Source organism: Toxotes jaculatrix, chromosome 10 (assembly GCF_017976425.1).
Source record: "Toxotes jaculatrix isolate fToxJac2 chromosome 10, fToxJac2.pri, whole genome shotgun sequence".
In the NCBI taxonomy this organism is placed as follows: domain Eukaryota; kingdom Metazoa; phylum Chordata; class Actinopteri; family Toxotidae; genus Toxotes; species Toxotes jaculatrix.
Genome location: NC_054403.1, coordinates 20,897,309 through 20,920,367, shown reverse-complemented (window position 1 = coordinate 20,920,367; position 23,059 = coordinate 20,897,309). Strand labels below are relative to the sequence as shown.

The window sequence follows — 23,059 nt, the reverse complement described above, 5'->3', positions numbered from 1 at the left end:
AATCGACACCCAAGTATCGTGACAATATGTAAGGCTCTGATCTGGCTGTTTAAACAACAGACAGTGCACAGTGAGGACTGCTGCAAATAGAGATTCTGTCAAGAGAAATTATCTTCACTAAACGCCTCTTGTATTTTTTTTTTTTTTTTTTTTTTAATTCTTACCCTGTGGCAATGAGAACACATCATTCTGACAGTGATATGATCTTGTGTGACTTTAACTGAACGTCACTGCCTGAGTCCTGCCAAAGCTGCTGTTGATAGAGGTTTATTAATTTCATAAATTACTTAATACTTCTTTAAATCCCAAACTCCTTAACCTCCCCCCTCACATGCGCATGTGTTCTCATTCAAGGACTAAAACTCTGGTTTTCAAAAGGATGGCACAACAAAAACACACACACACACACAGACTCCAAACAGCCAGTCAGTCTTACAGCATGTAGCCCTTGGATCAAGCTGACACGGGTGCTCACCCGAAACAGCGATTTGAGTCACGAATAACAACCACCCTCTTCAATGTGTTCAAATATAATCTTTTGTTTACAATTCACTGCCTTCACACAGCAGCTCTTGCATTACAGGATCAATTTGTATGTTTGTTGTATTTTTTTGTTTGTTTGTTTTTTTCAAACTGCACAGTGGGAATGTAAACTCCAAAATTACAGATGGAACGTAACTGGAAAAAAAAATACATTAAAGAGTGAAATGCACATGGTCTATGTGATCCTGCCTCCAGTAATGGGGAGTGATTAATAATAAGCATATTTGTCAATGTAAGTGCCTCAGAGGAGAGACGTAAGCACATGCAGCATAATTAAGACGAGGTGGCTGAGGGAGTGAACAGTGACATTGGGTTTATTGCCAATTCATTACAGTGGATTTAGACTAGCAGACACTTGTAATATTGTTTGTGTTGAGGGGTTGAGTACCTGGTAATGCTTGGTACTGGCTGGGATTATGTATTGTATATTTGTTATTTTCCCTAACTGCCCTTATGAAGTGTTTGTGTCCATGTTTAGAGACAGGGAAAAACAGTGTGAGTTTAGGCTCAGCTTTCCACAGACGGTACAGAACCACCTCCTTGCTGGCCGGAGCTCCTCTGAGGGAAAGCATCAATAAAGGCAGGGGTGATGGTGTTGGTGGAGGAGTGGAGGTGGTTATTAGGCAACTAAATGACTTCTGTTCAGGAACTGATGCTAGCTTAAAGATGTAAGATGTCACTTCGGGCAATACAAGCTTTCAGTGCTAAAACAGACCTCTGCCTCTGGGGAAAATAAACATATTTAGTCTATAAAGCAGTTTGTCATATATAGTTGCTGTATATAAACTTTTTATAAAGTGAATGTGTGATTTACTTGTGAAGTTTTGCCCAGCCTAGGCCACTTTTGTCTAATTGTTGTAAATCTAAATTAACAAGATACAAACAACTACATCAACAATCATTTTTCATTTTACTATTTTGCCACTGTAAATATCTAATCAGAAATGAATTACATTTTGTGGTCTGGGGTTATGTTGATTTAAGTAATATACAGGGCTTGGCCGAATAAGGCTTGTTACAAGAATGTAGCATAAGAAACAGTCAATGCCACTTAAGGCCGTGTTCAGCAATGTGTGAAAACACACATTATTCACTTTGACAAGGCCATACAATACAATACACAATACCATGCGCAATGCAGCATCAACTAACAAGGCACTGCACTGGCCAATCAAATAAATACAAGCATATATTCCTGGTAGATTTTGTGCAGATGTAGTGTACACTGCCTGCAAAGGACACAACAAAAAATAAAACGATTAGAACTGTCAATTGTGAAATCCTTTCTCCTCTCTGTGCAGTGTTTTATCATCTGATAAGTCAAATTCAAAGATCTTTCCTTGTCACGTCAAATTCTTCGTGCTACTGCAGCTGTAAGTTGTTGTTGTCTCTTTATCACCAGAGCATCTGCTGTTCCAGTTACTTACTAACTGCTTTTGATAGTATTTCCTGCCCTGTGCCTCAGGTACTGCATGTCCCCTACCTTTGCAATATAAGTGTGTTATGATCAAGACCAGTCTTTTCTGACAGAAGACAGCTGCATATCCATTCATTGCCAACAAAATCCTTTAGCAGTAAATATATCTGACTGAACTTCCTCTGAGATTGTTTGCTAATGTGGCAGCTCTTTTTGTCTGAAGTTCTGGGTAAATAATTTATATGGCATTCTTACAGGCAGCATTTTCTCTCAGTAAAAGTTAGCCAAATAGCCACTGTTGGAAAAGGATCAACTGAATGGATGATTTTTTTAAAGAAGATTTAAAAAATAAATTGTGTACCACATGTAAAGGTACCTAGTGTATTTGCTGAAAGTATGAATGCTTCTGATTTCAAAACTTTGAAGCTAATTGCTGTGCTTTTCTAGGCCTTCATGCACTATTTGTTTGATGTCTAACGTGAAGTATGAGTGAAGCTGACACTGCTTTATTTTGACTGTAGAGGGAAATTTTGCTGTCTCATTTTGCCAAATTCAATCTACTCCGCTTTGATGTCTAAAATTGCAAATTTTGTGCCATAAAAGCAAATAATGTCTCATACAAAGTATCAGACAGCAACGATTTATAACAACTAGAATTACTGCCTCGGGATTGTATGCTTCCGCCAACCGCTCAAGTTTCAGTTTACATGCATGTCTGTCCAGTCTCATATATGTAGTGAAGACTTTCAAGCAATCTAATAAAAAGTATTAAGTGTATTTGCAGTCCAAGAGAACGTTTGTGCCAGATTTGAAGAAATTCCCTCCAGGTGCTCCTGAGATATCACATTCACGAGAATGGGACAAATGGACAACCGGACAACATTATGCCTCCTGTCACGGCTGTCACCAGCGCGGAGGTATAAATATATAGGCTACATCTTTGTGAAGATGATTCATACACTCACTTTCACATTCACTTGTGCCTGTAACTTAAATCTTTCACTCCTGAGAGTTATTACCGATAAAGTAAACAATATATATAAGACACACAGGGACCTAAAGTACTTTCACAACATGATGAACTTTACTTTTCTCTAAAAGACAAAGTGCTAAACTTAAGAAACTTAATGTGACCAGCACGAGGTCAATAAAGAATAAGACCAAATTTAATATTCACTTGGATTTTATTAAAGTGTGCCACTTCTAACCCCTTTACATTTTAACGAATCTTGATGAATGAATTAAAATGCTAAGGCACATTTATCAGTCTGAATGTCTTTCTCCTCTCAAAAATCAAGTTAATATTTCAAAAGAATACACTAAAAGCTGCAAATATATGTGACCAATTAAAGATTCTTTTACCGCTATCAAGCAGGTATGGCAAAATGAGCATGAACTTTAGAAACACTAGTATTACAAGCAGGCTGAAAGAAAAAAAAATAGACTCATGAACAAATAAATATGTTCAACACGTGTGAACGCCAATTTACTAGTTGAACTTTTGAAGAGCTGCAACTAAAAACAGTCACAGCTTAAAGTCACTCAAAACAGACAGATAACCTTCTAATGAAGGTGCAGCTGAAGGAATATGAACTGTTGGAACGATAGTGCTATTAATTATTACTCAAGGAAGACTATTAAATGTGGTTGAAAGATATGGTAAAAACTAGTCAGCAGACCTTGAGCAGAGATTTCAATCAGCCACTGAGATATGGCTGATCCAGTTCAGTTCTCAGAGCAATACTGGAGCCACTCCTAAAATGGTCATATTTAAAAATATATATATATATATTTATGTAACTCGATATTTACTTTGTAAGAAACAGAAGGATGAACATATTGATATTTGTCTGTGTTACAATTATGGGCTTTTGTGTAGTTAAAATAATGTGTGTGAGTTGAATGAAGAATTTTGTATCAGATACAGCTGAAGGGAACTGGAAAACTAAGCTTTTAAGGTCACAACTCAAAAAGTATTTACGTTTTAAGTGAAAGAAGAGGTTGCGTGAACACATGTCAAAGAGCTAGGAGTTTTGAAAGTAAGAAGCAGAAAGTGCACAAATAGTAGCTGGATTCTCCTATTGGCTGATCATCTTAAACTGTTTAATTATTTAAAGCAGCTGTAATTGGTATTTTACTATAACAAGATATTAAATCCCAATGTGACAACATAAAAGGGGTCACTCGTAGTGATGAACCTACAGAGTGAGTTTCAGCTCATTGTTTAGTTGTCCAGTCACAACTGTACTGTTTGGTTCATTCTCTCCGCTGTCAAAGTCCTTTTCAGCTGTAGCAGGCAGCTACTTTCAGCAGACAAGCTCTACAGATCCCTTGTGCTCAGCACCAAACAGCAGTAGCACTGTGAGTATTTAGCAGCTAAAATATATATATATATATATTTCTTTTATATAAAAAGGTGTAAAAGACAAAAGTTACTACGATTGCTTAAATAAACTCAACACATGGATGTTTGAATTAGGTTTCTAGGTGTAGGTATGCAGAAGTAGCTGCCAAAAAGCCACAGACAAAAATAACTGGCAAAGGAAGACAAAGTGTGCTAAATCAGCTCTCACGCTAAAATTGCTTGTATGATGTTGCTCAAGACTCCGTGTTAGACTCCCATCATTGGTGTTTGGCAACACCGCTGGAGGCTGCCCCCTTTAAAGTGAGGCTGCTTGCGTTAATCCAAGACAAATTACTAATCTGAAGAGCACTGAAACAAAGGTGATACTCATTAAGCACACCAATACATTACCACAGCCTTACTGCCTTGTAGGTATATAGCAGTGAGGCTAACATTCCAGCTGACTTCATTAAGTTTCATTTTCCATTTTATCTCTCCTGAAGTGGACCATTAAGTCTGTGCGCAAGGGTAACTGATCAGCTAATCTGCCTGTGATTTATGTGGCAGGGAAACTGAGGACTTAACTGAGCCTCAGAACACATTGATTACTGACATGGTTAATTGGCTAAACCCACTGGTACATTGAGACAGGCTTATTGGAAATGTCAAATCAAGCGGCTCATTTGCATTCATGATGTATGGTGTCTATTCCAGCTTCTGCCCAGGCAGCACAAACTGACACATAGCTGTAGAGGAAGGGCCTAGGAGCTCTGCCTTGAGTTTGCAACGGACCATCTGGCCTTCCAGGACGCTGGCATTGGTTGGAACTTTTTTCCCTCCCTGCCAGCATCCACATGTCTGTATTGGATGTGCTTAGCTGACATGTGCCGAACAGAGGATGAGAGCTTGGATAACACCTGATGTGAGTGAGACTCAGTGCACCTGTGGGGGTTTGATTCAGCTTTGAAAGCAGATGCAAGTGATTGAACAGTCTTGACAGATGGAAAACATGTTTTATTACTTTCTGTCTTTCTACCTGAGTGTGTGTGTTGTGGAGATCAAAACAATGGCTGAGAAAATTTTGCCCCAGAATTACCTACAGTATAAGCAGATAAAAGCAGCATGAAATTGAAAATTTTTGATTTAAGCAGATGGGGTAAGAGACATTACGAGAAACAAAAGAGGTGATGTGAATTTACATTGGTTGGATCACAGGATCTTATTGAAGCAGCAGAGCTTATTGAATGTCAGGCTTAGGAATATGCTTTTCGAAAAACCTGAGGACAGAAATCTGAAAAACAGATTCTCCAAAGTGTACTCGTGATTAGCAACGGCATTGAAACATGTTGTTTTCTGACTTGTATTGGACACAGACATAAGATGTAAAAACAAAGAGTAATGGAAAGAGGGGGTACAGACAAATATTTTTTTTTTCTTGAAGTCATTGTAGTTTTCTCAATAATAGTATAATTAAAAAAATACAAGGAGTGCAACACAGGAAACGTTCAAAAGAAGAGTGACAGCTCTTTTTAAAAACTCCTCACCTCCACTGCAATTAACTGCGGAGAGGTTCTGTATTTTATGTGGTGTATGAGGTCTATGACAAAAACACATTAAAATGTTTCATTGCCAATTGTCTACATTTTTACACCTGGGGTCAGCATCTTGATGTCTGTATATAATTATGTTTTTGTTAGAGGTCTTACTGCTGTATGTTACTGTATGTACTGTAAAGACCTGACTCCTGCAACGTGGCTGCAAAAGAGTTTGGCTTTATTCATCCATATGCCCCTATGGTGATGTATTTATTTTCGTGACCATAGGACCATATATATACCACTTAACATAAATTTAACTTTTTCATGTTTAGCCAAATACCCAAAGCAGAAAACCAACATCCACCATCTCACCAGCTGGTATGTTGGCATATTGAGACAGACTTCAATCAATGGACATAGCACTGCATGGGCTTTTCACTACAGCAACAGATGAATGTCTAAGGTTCTTTTTAACATTCTCTGTATATTCAGTACATGTCACACACCTATTATTCAAGCTCCCTGGCTCGGTGAATAAGCTTGAGTCATGCAGTAGAACTGAAAGAGTCAAACTAAGTCAGGACAAGGTTTGCCGGTGAATCAATGAGAGCCTGGATTAGCATCTGTATAAGTCTGCCACTCAAGATCTTTCACAGTGTGCCTGCATATAATACATGCATTCAATTAAAAATACATTATTTCATAACCTATACTCCATGACAGGTTAGTAACAATATGTGAAGTAATTTGGCCTTGATGCTGTCCTCAAAAAAAAAACAAAAAAACGCAAATGCTGTAGCTTGGAGGCCCAATTAAAAGGTACAGGATAGTCACAAAGAATGTGATCCATAGTAACAATTTCAAACAAAGCCACTTAGGAGATGTTATGTGAAAAGACACAACACCTCAGACAAAAACTGTTTTTATGAAGTTTAGATTATTTTGTCATCCTGAAAAGAAAAGAAACCGTGTCTGTGGAAGGAACATGTACCACAGCCAACAGAGCTGATCTGTTTCTGCAACAGTGTCTTTTTTGTGTTTTCAGGTGCAAAGAGAGTCACTGTTTTCTTTCTCGAATGTGAAATATTTGATGAATTTTACACGGGTTGACGGGCAGATCTTTATTTTACTTTATCTTCACACCACTCCGCTGTGACCTGACGATGGTGTTATATGGAAAATCAGAGGATAAGGTATTACAAATCATCCTGAGAAGAACATGAATGTGTGTACCAAATCATAGGGTAGTTGTTGAGAGATTTCACTCAAATGACCTCATGGTGGTGTTAGATGAAAAGTCGGGGGATCACCAAAGCCATTAGGATTCATCCTCAGGGGAAAACAAATGTCTGTACAAAATTTCATAGCAATCCATCCAATAGTTGCTGAAATATTTCCTCCAGACTGAAGCAGTGGACAGACTGACATTTCCATACTGAGCTAGGCTGCTAGTGTTGCTAAAACACAAAATACTATCATACAAAACATATAATAAATCTGTCTTAATTGTCCTTCGCCCTGAAAACAGTGGACTGTACCCAGCACAATATGTTGGATATCTGCTCAGAGTTTCAAACTCAAGATGTATGATATATCCCAACTTTTGAAGCAACAGAGCAATGAGAAGCATCAACTACCTCCATTAAAATTTCACTGGTTTGTATGATAGGAATCTCCCCAAGCTAATTTATATTAATGCTCAATATTCCCTTAGAACTGTTCGCATTTTTTCCTCAAAATGTTCTTTACTGTCTTCTCCTTTCTTATCCCTGACATTTGGGTCTGACTTTTCAGCTTGCATTTCCTTTATTCTTAATTTACCGTCTCATTTAATAACCTTACACCTCGACTGCCATGTCAGATCCCCTTATCTTTCTGCTCCCTGCTGTGCTCTTATTTCTTCTCTCACAGCTCTGTTAGAGGTTATACTGGCCAGCAGAGACTGCTTGGTGGCTGGGGACTCATGCTCGAGTGATGAGACTTGCAGTCCACGGCTGCGGACTTTGCGTCAGTGTGTGGCGGGCAATGGCAGCATGAAGCTGGGCCCCGGTGCCAGAAGCCAGTGTGCCAACGCAGTGTCCGCTCTACTGTCCAGCCCATTACATGGATGCCAGTGTAAACGAGGCATGAAGAAGGAGAAGAACTGCCTGAGCATCTACTGGAGCCTTCATCAGTCTGTCATACATGGTCAGTGGTTACTTGATAGGAGCTTTCCAAACTGCTAAAAAAAACATTTTTTTTTTCTATAAACTCTGCAACTCTGAACTCAGTTTTAAACAGGAGCTGTTGAACAACGGTTCATTAAAAATAATACAGTAATCCTAACAAATGAGTAACTGGCGGACTTTCGTGTGTGTATAATTTATGATTTAGTCGGCTAAAGCCTCAGTGGCTAGATGAAAATGACTACACAAGAGCATTATTTGATAAATTGTGGTGTTACAACATTCAAGCAAATGTTTGTATTTGTGTCTGTTTTTTCTTTCAGGACTCAACCTGGTGGAAAGTTATCCCTATGAGACAGTGCAGAGGGATTACGACTATGTCCGCTTGGCATCTATTACAGCTGGCAAGTTCAATGACCTTCATTAAATTTCACCTTATTTTGTACCATTGTACTCTTTGAAGATGTTTTGTTCTGGCCAGAATACATGATTCCGGTGAAATTTTCCTGGAAGCACGCCCAAGGCAAATAGAGATCCCTTATGTTCCTGAGACACAATCACACAAGTATTACCATTCATCTGAACACAATCCCAGCATCCAAAATTATGTCTTCAAGTTTTTGGATGGTAACCTCATTCCAACCCCAGACTCAGCCAAAACAACATAATCCATGAATGTCAATGCATACAAATGCTGTCATTTTCAAATAATAGAATATCCTCTGTTTTGCATTGTTTCTTGTGGCCTGAGGCTCCTATAACAATGCAATCTCATTAAAAAAATACTCTGAAAGGCAACTCACATCTTGTGGATACAAAAAATGTAAACATTGTATTAAACAACAACCAATAGGAAACTCAGTATATCTTTTATAATGTTCACCATGTGAAACATTTACAAAAGTTTATGCACACAGAACAACATTAGCTAAAGTTAAAATCAGGACAAGGCAACTAGAACTAAGTGGGGCCCCACCTAAAGATTACTGATTAATCTGTCGATTATTTTCTCCATTAATTAAGAAAGAACCATTAATCAATCACATTTCCTCACTGTCCTTAGTGACGTCAGCTAGTCCCCTTGTTTCGTCTGAGCGACCATCAAAAAAATGTTTTACTTTACAAAGATATAAGAGAGAAAAAAGAAAATGCTTACAACTGATAATCTGGAACATGGCTTTAAAAAGTATTTTAATAATAAACTGATTATTGCCCATTAATTTACTGTGGATTGACTACCTGATTAATTGACTAATTGCTGCAGCTCTAAAACTTAGCTTAAGGTTATGATAAAGAATGGTTTATTAAGAAAACTTTTGGCAAGAAATAAAAGAAAAGGAACTTGCTTTTTAAAAAAAAATGTTTGTGTTTTATCCGAAGCTGCCACATTTAATCTGCACAGTGCATAAATTTGCCACCCCAACCAGAGCACCTGTCAGTGTCATAAAACTATACGCACACTGCAGACAATTCATGACTCATCCCTAAAGCAAACAGCTCAAAGAGTTCAGCGAGTTGCTCGTTTCCCAGGCAATATGCATACAAAAGGTTCATTCAGAAGTTGCCGCACAAAGTGCCAGGGTTCACTCTCACACCAAACATGACCATTCATAAATTCAGGACGGCTTTATTCACTGATCCAAAAAAAGAAAAGGAAGTTGTCCTGGTGTTTTTGTTGCAGTTTTTGGTTGTTTTGTTTTGGCTGCACACCACGCAACACTAACATGAGTTCTTGTTACACTTGTCTTCAGATCTGATTCTTAAGAAATGTTTTCTGTAGTTCCTGGATCTTATTTAAATGAGCATCTGCACTGCTTTCTCTTGCTCTCTTGTCCTTCTGAACTGCTGGTTACATTAATCAGCGATGTCAGAAGTACCACTCTCAATTATTCAGTTAATAACACAGGTGTCTGTAACGTTAGTGGACAATTCTGTCATTAGGCCATCTCTGACATCAAATGCAAACTACAATGGTCAAAATAATCAATGAGTGGAGATACAAGGCAGAGCAACACACATTTAAGCCTAATGGCCATTGCTAATAGGCTTTTAGACTGCTATCACATTGAATCCCCCTTAAATTATAATCTGATTTGCTAAAAACAAATTGTTACATTGGCTGCTTACAGTTACCTTGAAATAACAAATGGAGGAATAGCTGTAGTGGCGTAGTTGTGACGTGCATTTTACACATAGAGGACAACAGTGAGGGAGTGGACAGACAGTCACTCCGAATACCAACATGTAGTCTGTATTTCAGCAAAAAGGCACATAGTACGTAAGTTAAAAGTCTGGCAGTGCAATTTGCCAGCAGACCATGATAATTTTAATTAGCAGGGCAGAAAGGCATGGAGCAGAAACCTGGTTCTTGTTAACTTTTTTTTTTTAAAAAAAGGAAAAAATCCCACAATTTTGAGACTTTGAACATTTTTTAAAAACAGTTTGAAGTACATAAATAGCAAGGAGTTAAGGGTTTAATTTCAGAATAATTTATGTCCTTATTTTCATTTTAAGAAATTGTGCTGTTTTCATAACAATGGAACAGACACCAGACTGCTCCCCTAATACTAATTTTGTTTTTCTGGTCCTCAAGAAAGGTACTTCCATTATTTATTTACATACACTTCCACCTTGAAGCTGAACTTTAATTTCAAACTGCCTGTCTGAACATTTGAAACAAGACGAGATTATATCTCGGCATGTTGAATAAATAAACTACATTCCACAGGTCACATACGTTCTTATTCACATAAACACAAAACCTTTCTGCTCTATTGCTATTATTTTTCCACTGATATCTACACTTGCATTTGACCTTACTTCCTTACAGACTCTGACGTTGGCATGACAACTGTGAATCGCTGCCTGGATGCAGCCAAGGCCTGCAATGTTGACGACTTGTGCCAGAAACTCCGCACAGAATATGTCTCAGCTTGTATCAAACCCACTGCCAAGTCGGGGCTGTGCAACCGGCCTAAATGCAATAAGGCTCTGCGCAGGTTCTTCGACCGTGTTCCCGCTGATTACACACATGAGCTGCTCTTCTGCCCTTGTACGGACACGGCGTGCGCAGAGCGTCGAAGGCAGACCATTGTACCTAGCTGCTCTTATGAAAGCCCTGAAAAACCCAACTGCATCACACAGATGAGGATCTGCAAAGCTGACTATGTTTGCAGGTCAGAACAAAGCTAAATGGATGTTTTTAATTGGTTTGCATTTATTTCCATGCCAGTCTTTCTCTCATGTCTTTGACAGATATTAAAATGATTTCTCACTGAGCCATGGTCTTGTATGGATATAATAACATATTGCTGTAATATAATTATAATCCCTAAGTCTGTTGTGCTTAATGATCCTGCACTTTTCTCATGATATCCCAAATCATCACAGCCAACGTTTCCTTATCTTCACTTTAATCCAAGTATTCCTTGGATATAGATTTTAGATATACTCACCATACATATTTGAGCTTGCGCCGTTCAGTATTATGGCTCTTTGAAACCAAATAAACAGCCATTCAATCAACAAAATGGCCTACTGTTTTACCCTAAAGCTCTCTACCACCATTGGTTAGAACACCCCAGAGAGCCTGTTGGAATAACACATTAAATATTTAGCACAGATAAAGAGCCAGATGGATCTGAGTTATCGCTCATTGCTATCTCTGGTCATGGCCATTATTTTTCACAGCCCCATTACACTCAGGGCTTTACTAATGATCCCAGGTCTGGGGGATGAAATATATTACTCTTTCTATCACTTTCACATTACAGTCCAATGCTTTCAGTCTTCACCACAGCCAACAATATTTCTTTATGTCAGACGGGAAAACTCTTAATTAAATGGTCAAGTTATAGTAAAAGGAATGAATAAAAAAAAGAACTAGCAAACTTTTTACAGAAGACAATACAGAGATCTATCATTTTCTTGCTAAGCAGTGCTGCTGTTTCTCTAGGTCTCGTCTGGCACAGTTTCAGTACGACTGCGAACCTGCCGAAACGTCTGCCAATGGCTGCAAGCAAGGGAACTCTGGAGCCTGCCTTCTCGCCTACACAGGGCTCATAGGTGGGTGTACACCTGAGAGGTAACACACAGACAGAAAACATATAAAGGAGAGGGAGAAATTAAATTAAATGAAAAGGTGGAAAAGGAAAGTGACAGTCTGTGAAAAAAGGTATGTGCCATATGCTGTGTGAGGCAAGGAGGGAAGGAAATGTGCAATGACAGAGGCAGGAGTGAGTGAAAGCTAGCTAGAGGGTAAATTAATAAATACAGAACAAGTTAGGAGTGAGTGGGAAATGAAATCAAACTTCTTATTCCAAACTAAAAGACAAAAGTTCAATATGGTTTAAGATACAAAAGCATAGAAATCTCTCATTACAGACAAACAAAGGCTCTTTACACAATGTAAGGTGTGTTTAATTTGTTTTTATAACAGTCCGTAACAGAGAAAGAACAGCCACTTCTTTTCCACACACTGGAGAGAGGCGCTAATGCAATGCACTTCAGGAACCTCAAATGGTGCCCCTCAGCACAAACACACACTTGGCATTTTCATTTTTGTCTTGTATTTATTAAAGCACTTGAAATCCCACCTCCACTATGAAAAAAAAACAGCTACAGGAAAAAAAAATGGCAATGCCAGAGACTTCTGTGACCTAAAAACAGAGAAAATTGGAGTATTTCTCAATATCTCTCTATTATAACATAAAAGTCAGTGTGCAGCCAGCCTAACCAGCAATGCTAGAACATTATCATCCCTTTTCATCAGGTCAGCGGAAACGCTGCTTTAATGTTTCAGCAAATAAAGCACTATGTAATAATGCAGTGTAACTAATACACTAATGCAGTGTAACAACTCAGAGGAGAATGAATACTTAATACTGATTGAGGTCTGGTGCGATCTCTCTGTAGGAAGTACGATAACTCCCAACTACGTTGACAACTCCACGTCCAGTGTGGCTCCGTGGTGCTCCTGCTCAGGCAGTGGGAGCCAGAGAGAGGAGTGTGATCTTTTCCTGGGATCCTTCACTGACAACATCTGTCTCCGTAAGTGTCACTCAATGTAAAGGAATTTACCGACTCAGGATTTTGGGGTAAGGGGTTGTGTTTACACAGAGGTATTTTCTTTCATATGACAAGGGGTAAAAAAAAAAAAAAATTGACTGCTGTTTTAGCATCCTGTTTAACTGGGATCGTGCAGTTTAAGGGAAAGAGCTTATTTCTCTCTCTCTCTCTCTCTCTCTCTCTCTCTCTCTCTCTCTCTCTCTCTCTCTCTCTCTCTCTCTCTCTCTCTCTCTCTCTCTCTCTCTCTCTCTGGTCATGACTCAGTCACTGACAATTTAAAAGAACTGAGCCTCTTTAAAGGGAAAATAGGCCCACACTAGTGAGACTAACTGCATTTATTTATTCTTTGACAGTTTTTTCAATTGTCTAGCGCAAGGTGCACATGCGTCATAGACCCTTAAAGTAATAGTTCAACATTTTGGGAAATATGTTTAGCTTTGTTTTTGAGAATTAGATGACAAGACCGACACCATTCTCATATCTGTGCCATAAATGTAAGGCCACAGCTAGCATCCAGCTAGCTTAGCTTAGCATAAAGACTAGAAATGGGTGAAAACAAATAGCTTCGCTCTGTCCAAAGGTACCAAAATCCAACAACCCATCCATTTGTTCAATCAATACAAAAAAACAAGGACTAAAAACAGATAGGTTGCAGTTTCACAGGAGGTTATGTAACTACTTCTTGGCTGTGACCAGTAAAAAATGCCAAAGTATTCTTTATAGATATTGTCCAGGTTGGAAAAAGTAATCATATAGACACTTTCAGTTTCAGTGTGAACTGTAACAGGACTACAGAGTATACAGACAAGAATCCCATCACTGCAGTGCTGAAAGAAATACTGCTCCCCTAAAACCTTAGTGGTTTGTCTGGATTTCTATGGTTTCTTATCATTCCACTCAACTACTGGTATAGTCGGCGTAATCTCACTGTGAAATACAAAAATAGCATTCCTTAATCAGAATAATTTGACTGACAACCTGCAACAGGGGACATTCAAACAGACTTGATATGAAAAGCAAAGTAAGTAAGTTCTATGACAGAAGAAAGTAACAGGACAGGGCTGTCACATTTCACTGAGACAGATATATCCCAGCATGCTCAAACAGCAGCAAAGCAAGATGCATTTAACTCAAAGATCATGTGCTTTTTGAAGAATTAACAGTATATTCTCACTCTCTCTTTCTGTTTCCCTCTCTCCCATTTACTCACACACTTCATCTCCTCCCGTTATTAATCATCCCCTTCACGCTGTTTCCTTGGTAATTCCGCATGGGTGTTCAGACAGTCACTTCTTAGTGAATTATGAGTAAGCTGGCCCTGTGATTGTTAGGTAATGGTATATTTATTAAATCTCCTCCAAAGACTTGATGTACTCTGATTTCTTTTTCTTTCCTATTTTTGATGGAAAAGGTTAGAGAGGCTAACTTATGTGTGTGTGTGTGTGTGTCACAAAAGTAAAGACCATATTACCAGGGTGTTGATTACAGATTTATGAAGCTAAGATGGGCAATTTAGGACCAGAAGAAGAAGCATATACAATAAATGATACTGTATAAATAATGGAAATAATAACATGGATTAAAGGGGAGCAGATCATTTCATGTTGGGGCACTACATCAGCCTTAATCCAGAGAAACCACACGTGTGTCTTTATTTTATTGTGTGCTCTGTTATTCTGCTGTGTTTCCTTATGCTAAATCTCACCCTAACACCTTTTCTCTTATGACATTTGCCCTGGAGTGTGAATAATTAATGGTCCTTATTATTGCCCTCAGTGAGTGTATATATCTATCACTGAACCTGTACACAGCATGAGTATGTTTGCCGAGTATATGTGGCGAGGTGAATCTTTGGCCTGTCTTTCCTCGGGCCCCCTGCCTAGAAAAGATACAGAGAGAGGTCTCAGAGTTGTTTGGCCAGTGCAAATGGTCTATGAGTTAATGAGGTCGATGTGGAGAGGCAGGTGCAGTTTGGATACTTGAAGAGAATACTGATTATTTTCTATTTTTTCTCTCTCCTGCTGACCAAATCCAAACTAGCTCTGGCCCATGCAAAATTTCCAATTCAGAACTGGAGGCATCTGCCATAAGACAGGAGAAGAACTCGATGAAAACACATCAAGACAATGATGCTGAGGTCTAATACAAATTTTTTTTCTACTGCTTTGTCTCATGCTTCAGGGAACGCTCTCACAACATTTGGAAGCGAATCAGACCAACAGCCGACTCTCGGCCAGCCCAGCGCACCCAGCCCCGGCCACAGCAGCAGAGAGAACAGGAGCGCCACTTCTCCACCAGAAACCATAGAGACTATGAGGAACATTCTGGATACAATCATACCAACACAGGTGTGCAGTTTCCTGTCAGTGGTCGGTTTAGCAGCTTCACAGTCATACATCCAGCAGTGAAATTTCTGATGCCAGAAGAAGTGCAGCAGTGATACTGCCGTTTTTAAATATGTGTGATGATTACAGGATTTTCAAATGGTTTTTAGGGCATAAGCTTTGTTTGTAGAAGATGAGAGATGAAACTGTAATGCTTTGTAATGCTTTCAGCCATTCATTCTCATGGCCTCAGTCTTTGTCTTTACCTTAACCCCGTTATTAACCTCAACCTCTACTTCTACTATGAACCCTATGACAGAATATCCATAGCCTGCTTTGACATGATGAATAATGATGATCACCTGTGGCTCAAAGGACTGTTTGTAATTTAATTTTAGCAGATTCTTAGCACTGGGCTATGCAAAAAAATTTGTGCCAATTAACTGAACTCTCTGTGTCCTCTCAGGCCCTAGGAAATGAGCTGCTAGTGGGTCAGTCCACCCTGCCATCCAACAGCCTCCCAAACACTGCTTCACCTCCCAGCCTACTGCTTCAGCCTGCCTTCAGCCTTCTGTTGTTGCTCCTTCATCTGCTAAACAATGGACACTAAAGACTGTAGGGGAGCGTGCTGAGGACCCTCCTAGTATCCAAACAGATGGGAGGACCAATGCAGTTCAAAGGAAAATGGACCATGTGGCTTTACTCCTCCCTCTAAATATGTACAGCAGTTCTGTTTTTTCTATTTTTGTGTCTCAGTGGTCCAGTTCCACCTGTCAGGGTTCTCACTCAGAGTGTGGGAGACCTCTGCAGATTGAAGCCAGTCTGTACATTTGTACATTACCATTGCGATCAAGTCGAGCCAAAATGAAGTCAGAGTACCGCTTTTGTGGACTAACCCTGCCCTCAGCTACCCAACTGTATCCATTTTCAAGAGTTATTATGAAAATTTAAAGATGATGTGTATGATGCAAAGACATGAAGTATGTCAGTACCTGTGAAGATCTGTATTATCAACAGAAGCTCTTATGTGAAATACTGTACAGGAAAATAGTTGGAGTAAACCAGTGAACTCTGTGTCTGATCGGAACTTGCCGCACAATGTGATTGGAGAGCTGCTGGAGTATATGGGGCTTTAATACCACTCTCCTCAAGTGACTCAAAGAGGAGGTACATTATTTCTGATCAATACTGGAATAGTGGAGCGACAGACAGAGAATAGAGCAACATTTTTCTCAGACATCCTGGACAAAGGTCCTGATGTCCAGCAGCGCTGTCTAGAAGAGAGGTGGCAAACCAGAGTACACAAGATCAACTCTGGCATAATAATCGTCCTCACCATCAAACTGTTGCCCTTTGTCAAACTCTCTCAAACCACTTTATTTGTTATTGCTAAAGCTACGGTAGCTATTCATAGAAAACACAAGATTTTGGTCTTTATCAGCAAAGACAAGCCCTTGGACTTGAAAGGAAATAATCAGAAAAGCAGTAACTCTTTACCTGTAGCTGCTGTACTATGTGTTTGTGAACATAAAACACCTTTATTTCTCATTGTGTACGTGAACATTGCTCTACGGGGCTCTGAGTTTTTGTGCCAGAGAGGAAAGTGAATGGTTTGAAGTATTGAGTGTGACCACCACTCGTGCAGAGCCTGTTTGAGATTAGACAGTTATGAATGATTCAGTATTTTCTGTTCTGGGAACGTGCCACTGAATTCTGAACAGGACCAGAGGTGCTGCAAATAAAAGTTCTCAGATCATTATGTTTATGCACTAGCATCATTCACCCTTTTGCTTTTTTTTTTTTAAACAACTAATGCTTTGTTTGGTTCAGTTGAAGTGAACACTCTCAGTTGCTTCTTCTGAGGAGACAGAAGCAGCACGAATACATGTTTACCTAAACACTCACACAACCTAAAGGAGTTCTCTGGAGTGCATTATATGAAGAGAGAATATAACAGGATTTACAGCATAATCCAGCAAATCATGTCCTCAAACTGATCTGTTTCACTAAAATCTCACCAGCTGCTTCAATTCAGAACTACTTTTACTGTACTTATATCTTGCTTTCCTTGACGACAAATAAAATCAACCGAGGCCCACAGAAACAAATTTCAACCCTGAAGGCCCTGCTACATACAAGTATTGTTTGTAACTTCAAATTTCAATTTATCCATGAACTGACAACTTTAGGTATTTTTAACTCTACTTAACAGTCAGACAGCTGCAGCCAGAAGCCTAAGACTAAACAAGGAAATGCTGGAATTAATGGCCAGACATCGCACAAAGAGCCAGACAGGTATGATATGAAAGGAGTTTTCATTAGATGTTGTCATTAAATAACCAATGGAGAACATAATGCGACTAAAGCATCTGGCGAGTTCAAAAACACCAAGATGTGAAAATAGCTACAATTATACAAAGAGGGAAAAAGGGATGCCTTTGTGGCTGATTTCTGCTGACAACAGCCTATAACTTTCCACTGTTTCCATTTTGCCTTTTGTTTGCTGGAAACAGACAATTAACATTAATCAAGTCATAACAGTCCTCATAATTAACACCTAATTGTGACACAGGATGATGCAATTGTCTTGCTGTTAGTGTTTTTAAATGTGAAGTTAAAACAAACAGCACTGTCAGGGATCGTGATTGAAAAAAATAAAATGAAATGAAAAAAATAAAAGGAATACTGATGTCATCTCAAAGGAAACAGAACTTTTCAGTGAAAGCAGAGAAATAAACACTGGAGAAAACTGTGATATAAAAGTTATCAAGCTCTGTTCAGGGAGAAAAATTAGCCAGGTGTATCCAAGTTGTCTGAGGCTCAGAGTTATGATCCCAGAAGAGAGTCCTTACTCAGCGCAGGGAAAGGTGGGGATTAGGTCTACAAAGCTTTCTATCAAAAATAAGTCAAGAATACAGCATTTTGTTTGCATCCTGGTGATACTGCACCATGGGCACTGACACTGAAATCAGCTACAGCAGTGACTTCCAAAATACAATACCACAGGGAGGAACTATGCTCATTATACTACAGTTGTAGATGAGAAACAGGTTGCTGTGATGAATCTGAATGCTTAGAATATGATCTTCTAAGCTGATTAACCAGACTCATCACTCTATGAGTGATGCATTTTCATTTTCGGTGTGCAGTGATCTGGAAAAACCAACATAGTTTAGAATCATCGCTTATCGCTGATGACCCATGATACAATTTATCAAACTGGAGGTTCACTCTCATAAACTCTTGTCACTCCAATTATAGCCACAATGCGCACAAAGCTTAAAAATCTCCCTAAAAACGTGTCTCATGAAATATGCAAACACAAAGGAATTTGATTTAAACATTCATGTTGATGAAGGTCAAATTCACAGCTATTGCGTAACACATTTCCAGTTTTCCTGTGTTTGTCACATCTCATCTTTGCTAATAATGCCCTTCTACGTAGCACAGCTCGTTGGCGGTGATTATGGCTGATTAAACCCTGAATCACAAAACACAAGAAGAGGGCTATTTGCGTCTCATAAATGCATATGTTTATGAAACTAAATACAAACAGAGTAATAGAAAGAGTTTATGAATGACAACAGAAAATTAGGAAAACAAGGCTGCCTAAATTACAGGCAATCAACAATTCAATTCTTATTTAAAATGCTCTTTAAACTTTAATTAAGAGTGACAGTTTGGCACAACTGACACAAACGTAGATCTGAATGTGACCTGATGGCCATTCTCAACACAAGCAGCAGCCATGGTAAAGCACTTTTTTTAACGGCAATGGCAATGTAGACACACATTTTTCTTTCTTGTGACCAAACAAAAAACCAAGAAAGCTTCTTTTCGACCTTTGTGTCCTGTGTTCCCCATGTTGTTAGGTTTAGAATACTAAAACAGTTTGGTTAAGTTTAGGAGGAGACTGGGTTTTGTTAAATACTTAAAAAGAAAATATATCCTGTGTTGTGCTTCAAGTCAGCGTTGACTTTTTCAATATTTAATCAAGGCCATGATCTATTCATAACCTTAACCAAATAGTTTTGTACAAACGTTTGTGTAAATTTTGCAACTTTGCATATATATTGCATACATAACACATTTCCTAGCTATGTTGATTAAAAAAATTTTTGCAGGGTTATGTTTCTCACACACCTTGCTTTTGCAAATTAGCAGCATGTATAAACTATTTTTTTTACTATCAGAGGAGCTTTTACGTGTACCAAAATGTGATTACAAAAAAATATACTTGATTTTGTGCACTTGCTTCAGGAATAAACTAGTGTGTATCCATAGCTTGAGGAGGAGTTCTTTTACTCAGAGTTATGATTGAACCAGTGCAGGCCAGAATTAACCCCAAACAAGACGCAAGATAAGTGAATAAATCACAAATACTGTGTTTTTACAAAAGGGTGGGTTGTGAGACACAATGTTGTGTTAACCAAAATACACTCAGTTGGTAATTTATTCTGTACTACTAGGTAAAACTTTAATACAACAGTCCAGCAATAAATCCTATGTTCATGAAGGTTAGTTTGTGTTGCAACTGTTTTAGAGAGGTGTTGATTCAACTTTATGGTGATTTCGGAAATTGTAGCTTGTGGTGCTGTTGAACTGCATTGCATTATACAGACAGGTGTTTCTATCATTTAGCCCACCCCATTTATATCAGTGAGGGCAGGCTAAATAACAGAAACACCTCTCTGATTAATGCAATACAGTTCAACAGCACCTCAAACCACATCCTCCGAATTATCATACAGTTGAATTAAACACCTCTCTAAAACAGTTAAAATAAAAACTGAACATTATAACCTCAGTGAAGGTAGGATTCACTGCAGCACTGCTGTATTACACTGCATTAGTTTTATCCAGGTGTTCGTAATGAATTGCCAAGTGGGTGTAGTTTTCAGAAGAAAAAAGAAAAAACACCATAACACCAGAAACCACTGGGAACAGATAAGAATATTATCACTTTGTGAAGAACACTGCCTTTGACATATTAAGTAAAAATAACTGCAGCCATTAAAGATGCTGTAACTTGCAGCAGCACTTGCAAACATGAATAACACAAGTACATGACTGGAAGTTATTTCATGAGACCACAACCATGTCCACTAATGCATCTAAAGTATGTCCTAAACATAACTTTACTGAACACTAGTGTAAAGCTTTCTCAGAACCCTACAAACAAATATCCTCAGCTGTCATATCCACCATACTCTCAATGACTAAAGCATCATGTTTTAATCCTGGATAAATATTTGTAAACCCCTAGACTCACTGGGTATTTCATGGTATGATGCTGGTATGGACTCACATTGCAAGGTGTAGGATTTTCAAATATTTATGACAACAACCTGTGCTGGCATTGATGGGCTTCCCAGAAATCTTGTTTCAGATGTAATATGATTTACTGTTTAGGTTTGTCCATGACCTCCTTTGAAGTAGAACATCTAATGTACTTTTGAAGTAAAGATGGCTCACTGCTTATTTAGGTTATTAGCACTAGATGGAGGACCTGCTTTACAAAACGGACAGGTAAAATGTCCTGAAACCCAAACTAAAAAAAGAAAAATGATGTTATCCACTGCTACTTTCTTTGCTTCGTTCTCTTCTAATATGCCTTGTATTTTTCTATAATTTCCGTATGTGTGTTAGGGACTTGAATTGATCACTTGAATTCATTCACCCCCAGTGCCCTTGCCCCTCCATTCACAGCAGTTTCTACCCATTGGTGGCTCTGAATCCAACACCGATCAATAGCAACAATCAAATGTTGCTTAGGGATGTTGAAACCTCTTGCCATTTACCAGTGGATCATTTTACCTGCAACATATCAACATACTTTCACTACTCTATACTCACTATATTTTCTCCATTCAGTTCCTATGTGTTTTTTTTTTGAGGAATAAATAAAATTGAGTCCTCCTACTAATTGCGGTAAACACTGCAACACAGTACAGCCAGGGCTTGTGACATATGTCAACTTAATTTTCTCGCTGCTTTCCTCACCAACATAATGACTTGTTAGTAGCAAAGACATGATTTAACTTTCAATGATAAGCGTGATTAAAACTCACTGCAATCACAAACAAAACCTATTCAAGGTTCACTCTTAGAATATAGTATGAGCTGTAAATCAAAAACTTATTCGGGAAATGAGTAATGATGAAGATTAAATTAGAGGGAGAGAGGAAGTTTTCAGCTGAAGCAAAACAAAGTGATATTGCACCAAGATCTCCTATTAGAATGTCAATTTTAATAGTTTTTATAGAAAGAATGATGACATTTTACTTAAAATTAAAGTACAGCACGACTGAAATATGTTGGGAGACACATTGGGAAACATTTGTATTTCAGCATACATAATGGTAAAAATGACAGCTAAAATAGCCATCAGCCTACTTGGGATGTGTTAAACATGATGAAATTAATATGAGCAACAATCTTCAGTATAATAGGTAAAAGTAACATGCAGCAAGTTATAACATGCAGCAAGTTGAAACATATATCCATGTAAAATGACTCAAAATTGTGCCAGCATACAATGCCTGCCTCTGTCTCGGAGCCTGTAATCCCCAGAAAGGGACTTGTTTACTCAGTATGGTTTTTAATCAGTGTAACTCAGTGCTAACAATCTGTCTGAAGGGCATCACTGTGTTTCCCGGCAAGAGTCAGATCACGGTGCTGCTGTCCAGTCCTGACAGTGAGGCAAATCTAATGCAAAGTCATTATTACACTGTAGTGTGACATTTGTAATCCTTCCCTCACAAACATGGATATCCTGGAAGGTAGGGATCATGCTGTGTGTGGTTTGTGTAAAGTAGACTTCTCTTGGGGTCATGTGTAATTATGCCAGGAGATTTTGTCTTTATTGATATAATCATAAATCCTCCATGCCTCTCTTAATTAATGGACTGATCTATTTTTTCATGCGTAGCATCGCACACTAGTACAACAAAACTGTGTGCCTTTTGAACTCTGACAAATGTCTCCATTAGTTGAAAACAGTGTTGCACATTTTGGTGCAGATATACAAGTATGTTCACGTTTGTCTGCTCACATCTGTGTTTGTAGGCAAGTGTGCGTTTTCATGCATATGTGTGTGAAGCATGTAGGCGTATGTCTGCAGACATCTGTTTTTGTGTCTGTAATCTGTGTGTGTCCATGCATATCTGTGTCTTTGTGTGTGTTTGCATGAACGCACAGGCACAAATCTGCCTTGCAAAGGTAATTTTTTTTCCCCTCATCCTACCGCTTGTTTTCTGACAGGAAGAAGACTCAGTGTACCCACAGTAATACACATGTACATGTGTTTTCAATTTACAGGTGCATGTGAGCATGTAGGTTTTACTCTCACTCTGTAGGGATTCTTGTTTCAGTTGCCAACTGCTGAGCTGCAGAAGACGTCTTCACGTCCGAGAGCCAGACTGCGTCAGAGGGGGAGCAGCTGGACAGTAATGACTGCCCACTATTCACCAATCCTTTACTGGCCTTTACCCCTATGGGCCCCAACTGGGTCCTCATGAGAGCTCGCTAGATTGCTCAATACTTGAAATTCTCCCAGTGGAGGCCTTTTTCTGAGCAAATGCCTCTCCTCCAGAGGCACTTTCACAATTAACGCCACAGTATTTCATGGTGACCTGGTTGATACTTTGTCTACAGTGCCA

At 38.8% G+C, this 23,059-nt stretch overlaps 1 protein-coding gene across 1 annotated transcript in view; it reads left to right on the top strand.

Moving 5' to 3' along the window:
• The window catches only part of gfra4b (GDNF family receptor alpha 4b), a 38,671-nt gene extending 21,534 nt beyond the window's left edge, over nucleotides 1–17,137 (top strand). Inside the window, exons 2-8 of the mRNA XM_041048215.1 lie at nucleotides 7,754–8,029; nucleotides 8,331–8,411; nucleotides 10,838–11,183; nucleotides 11,963–12,072; nucleotides 12,922–13,056; nucleotides 15,256–15,422; nucleotides 15,865–17,137. Of these exons, the coding sequence (XP_040904149.1) occupies nucleotides 7,754–8,029; nucleotides 8,331–8,411; nucleotides 10,838–11,183; nucleotides 11,963–12,072; nucleotides 12,922–13,056; nucleotides 15,256–15,422; nucleotides 15,865–16,008 (1,259 nt within the window). The 3' untranslated portion in view covers nucleotides 16,009–17,137. The remainder of the gene's footprint in view (nucleotides 1–7,753; nucleotides 8,030–8,330; nucleotides 8,412–10,837; nucleotides 11,184–11,962; nucleotides 12,073–12,921; nucleotides 13,057–15,255; nucleotides 15,423–15,864) is intronic.
• Nucleotides 17,138–23,059: the final 5,922 nt, after the last annotated feature.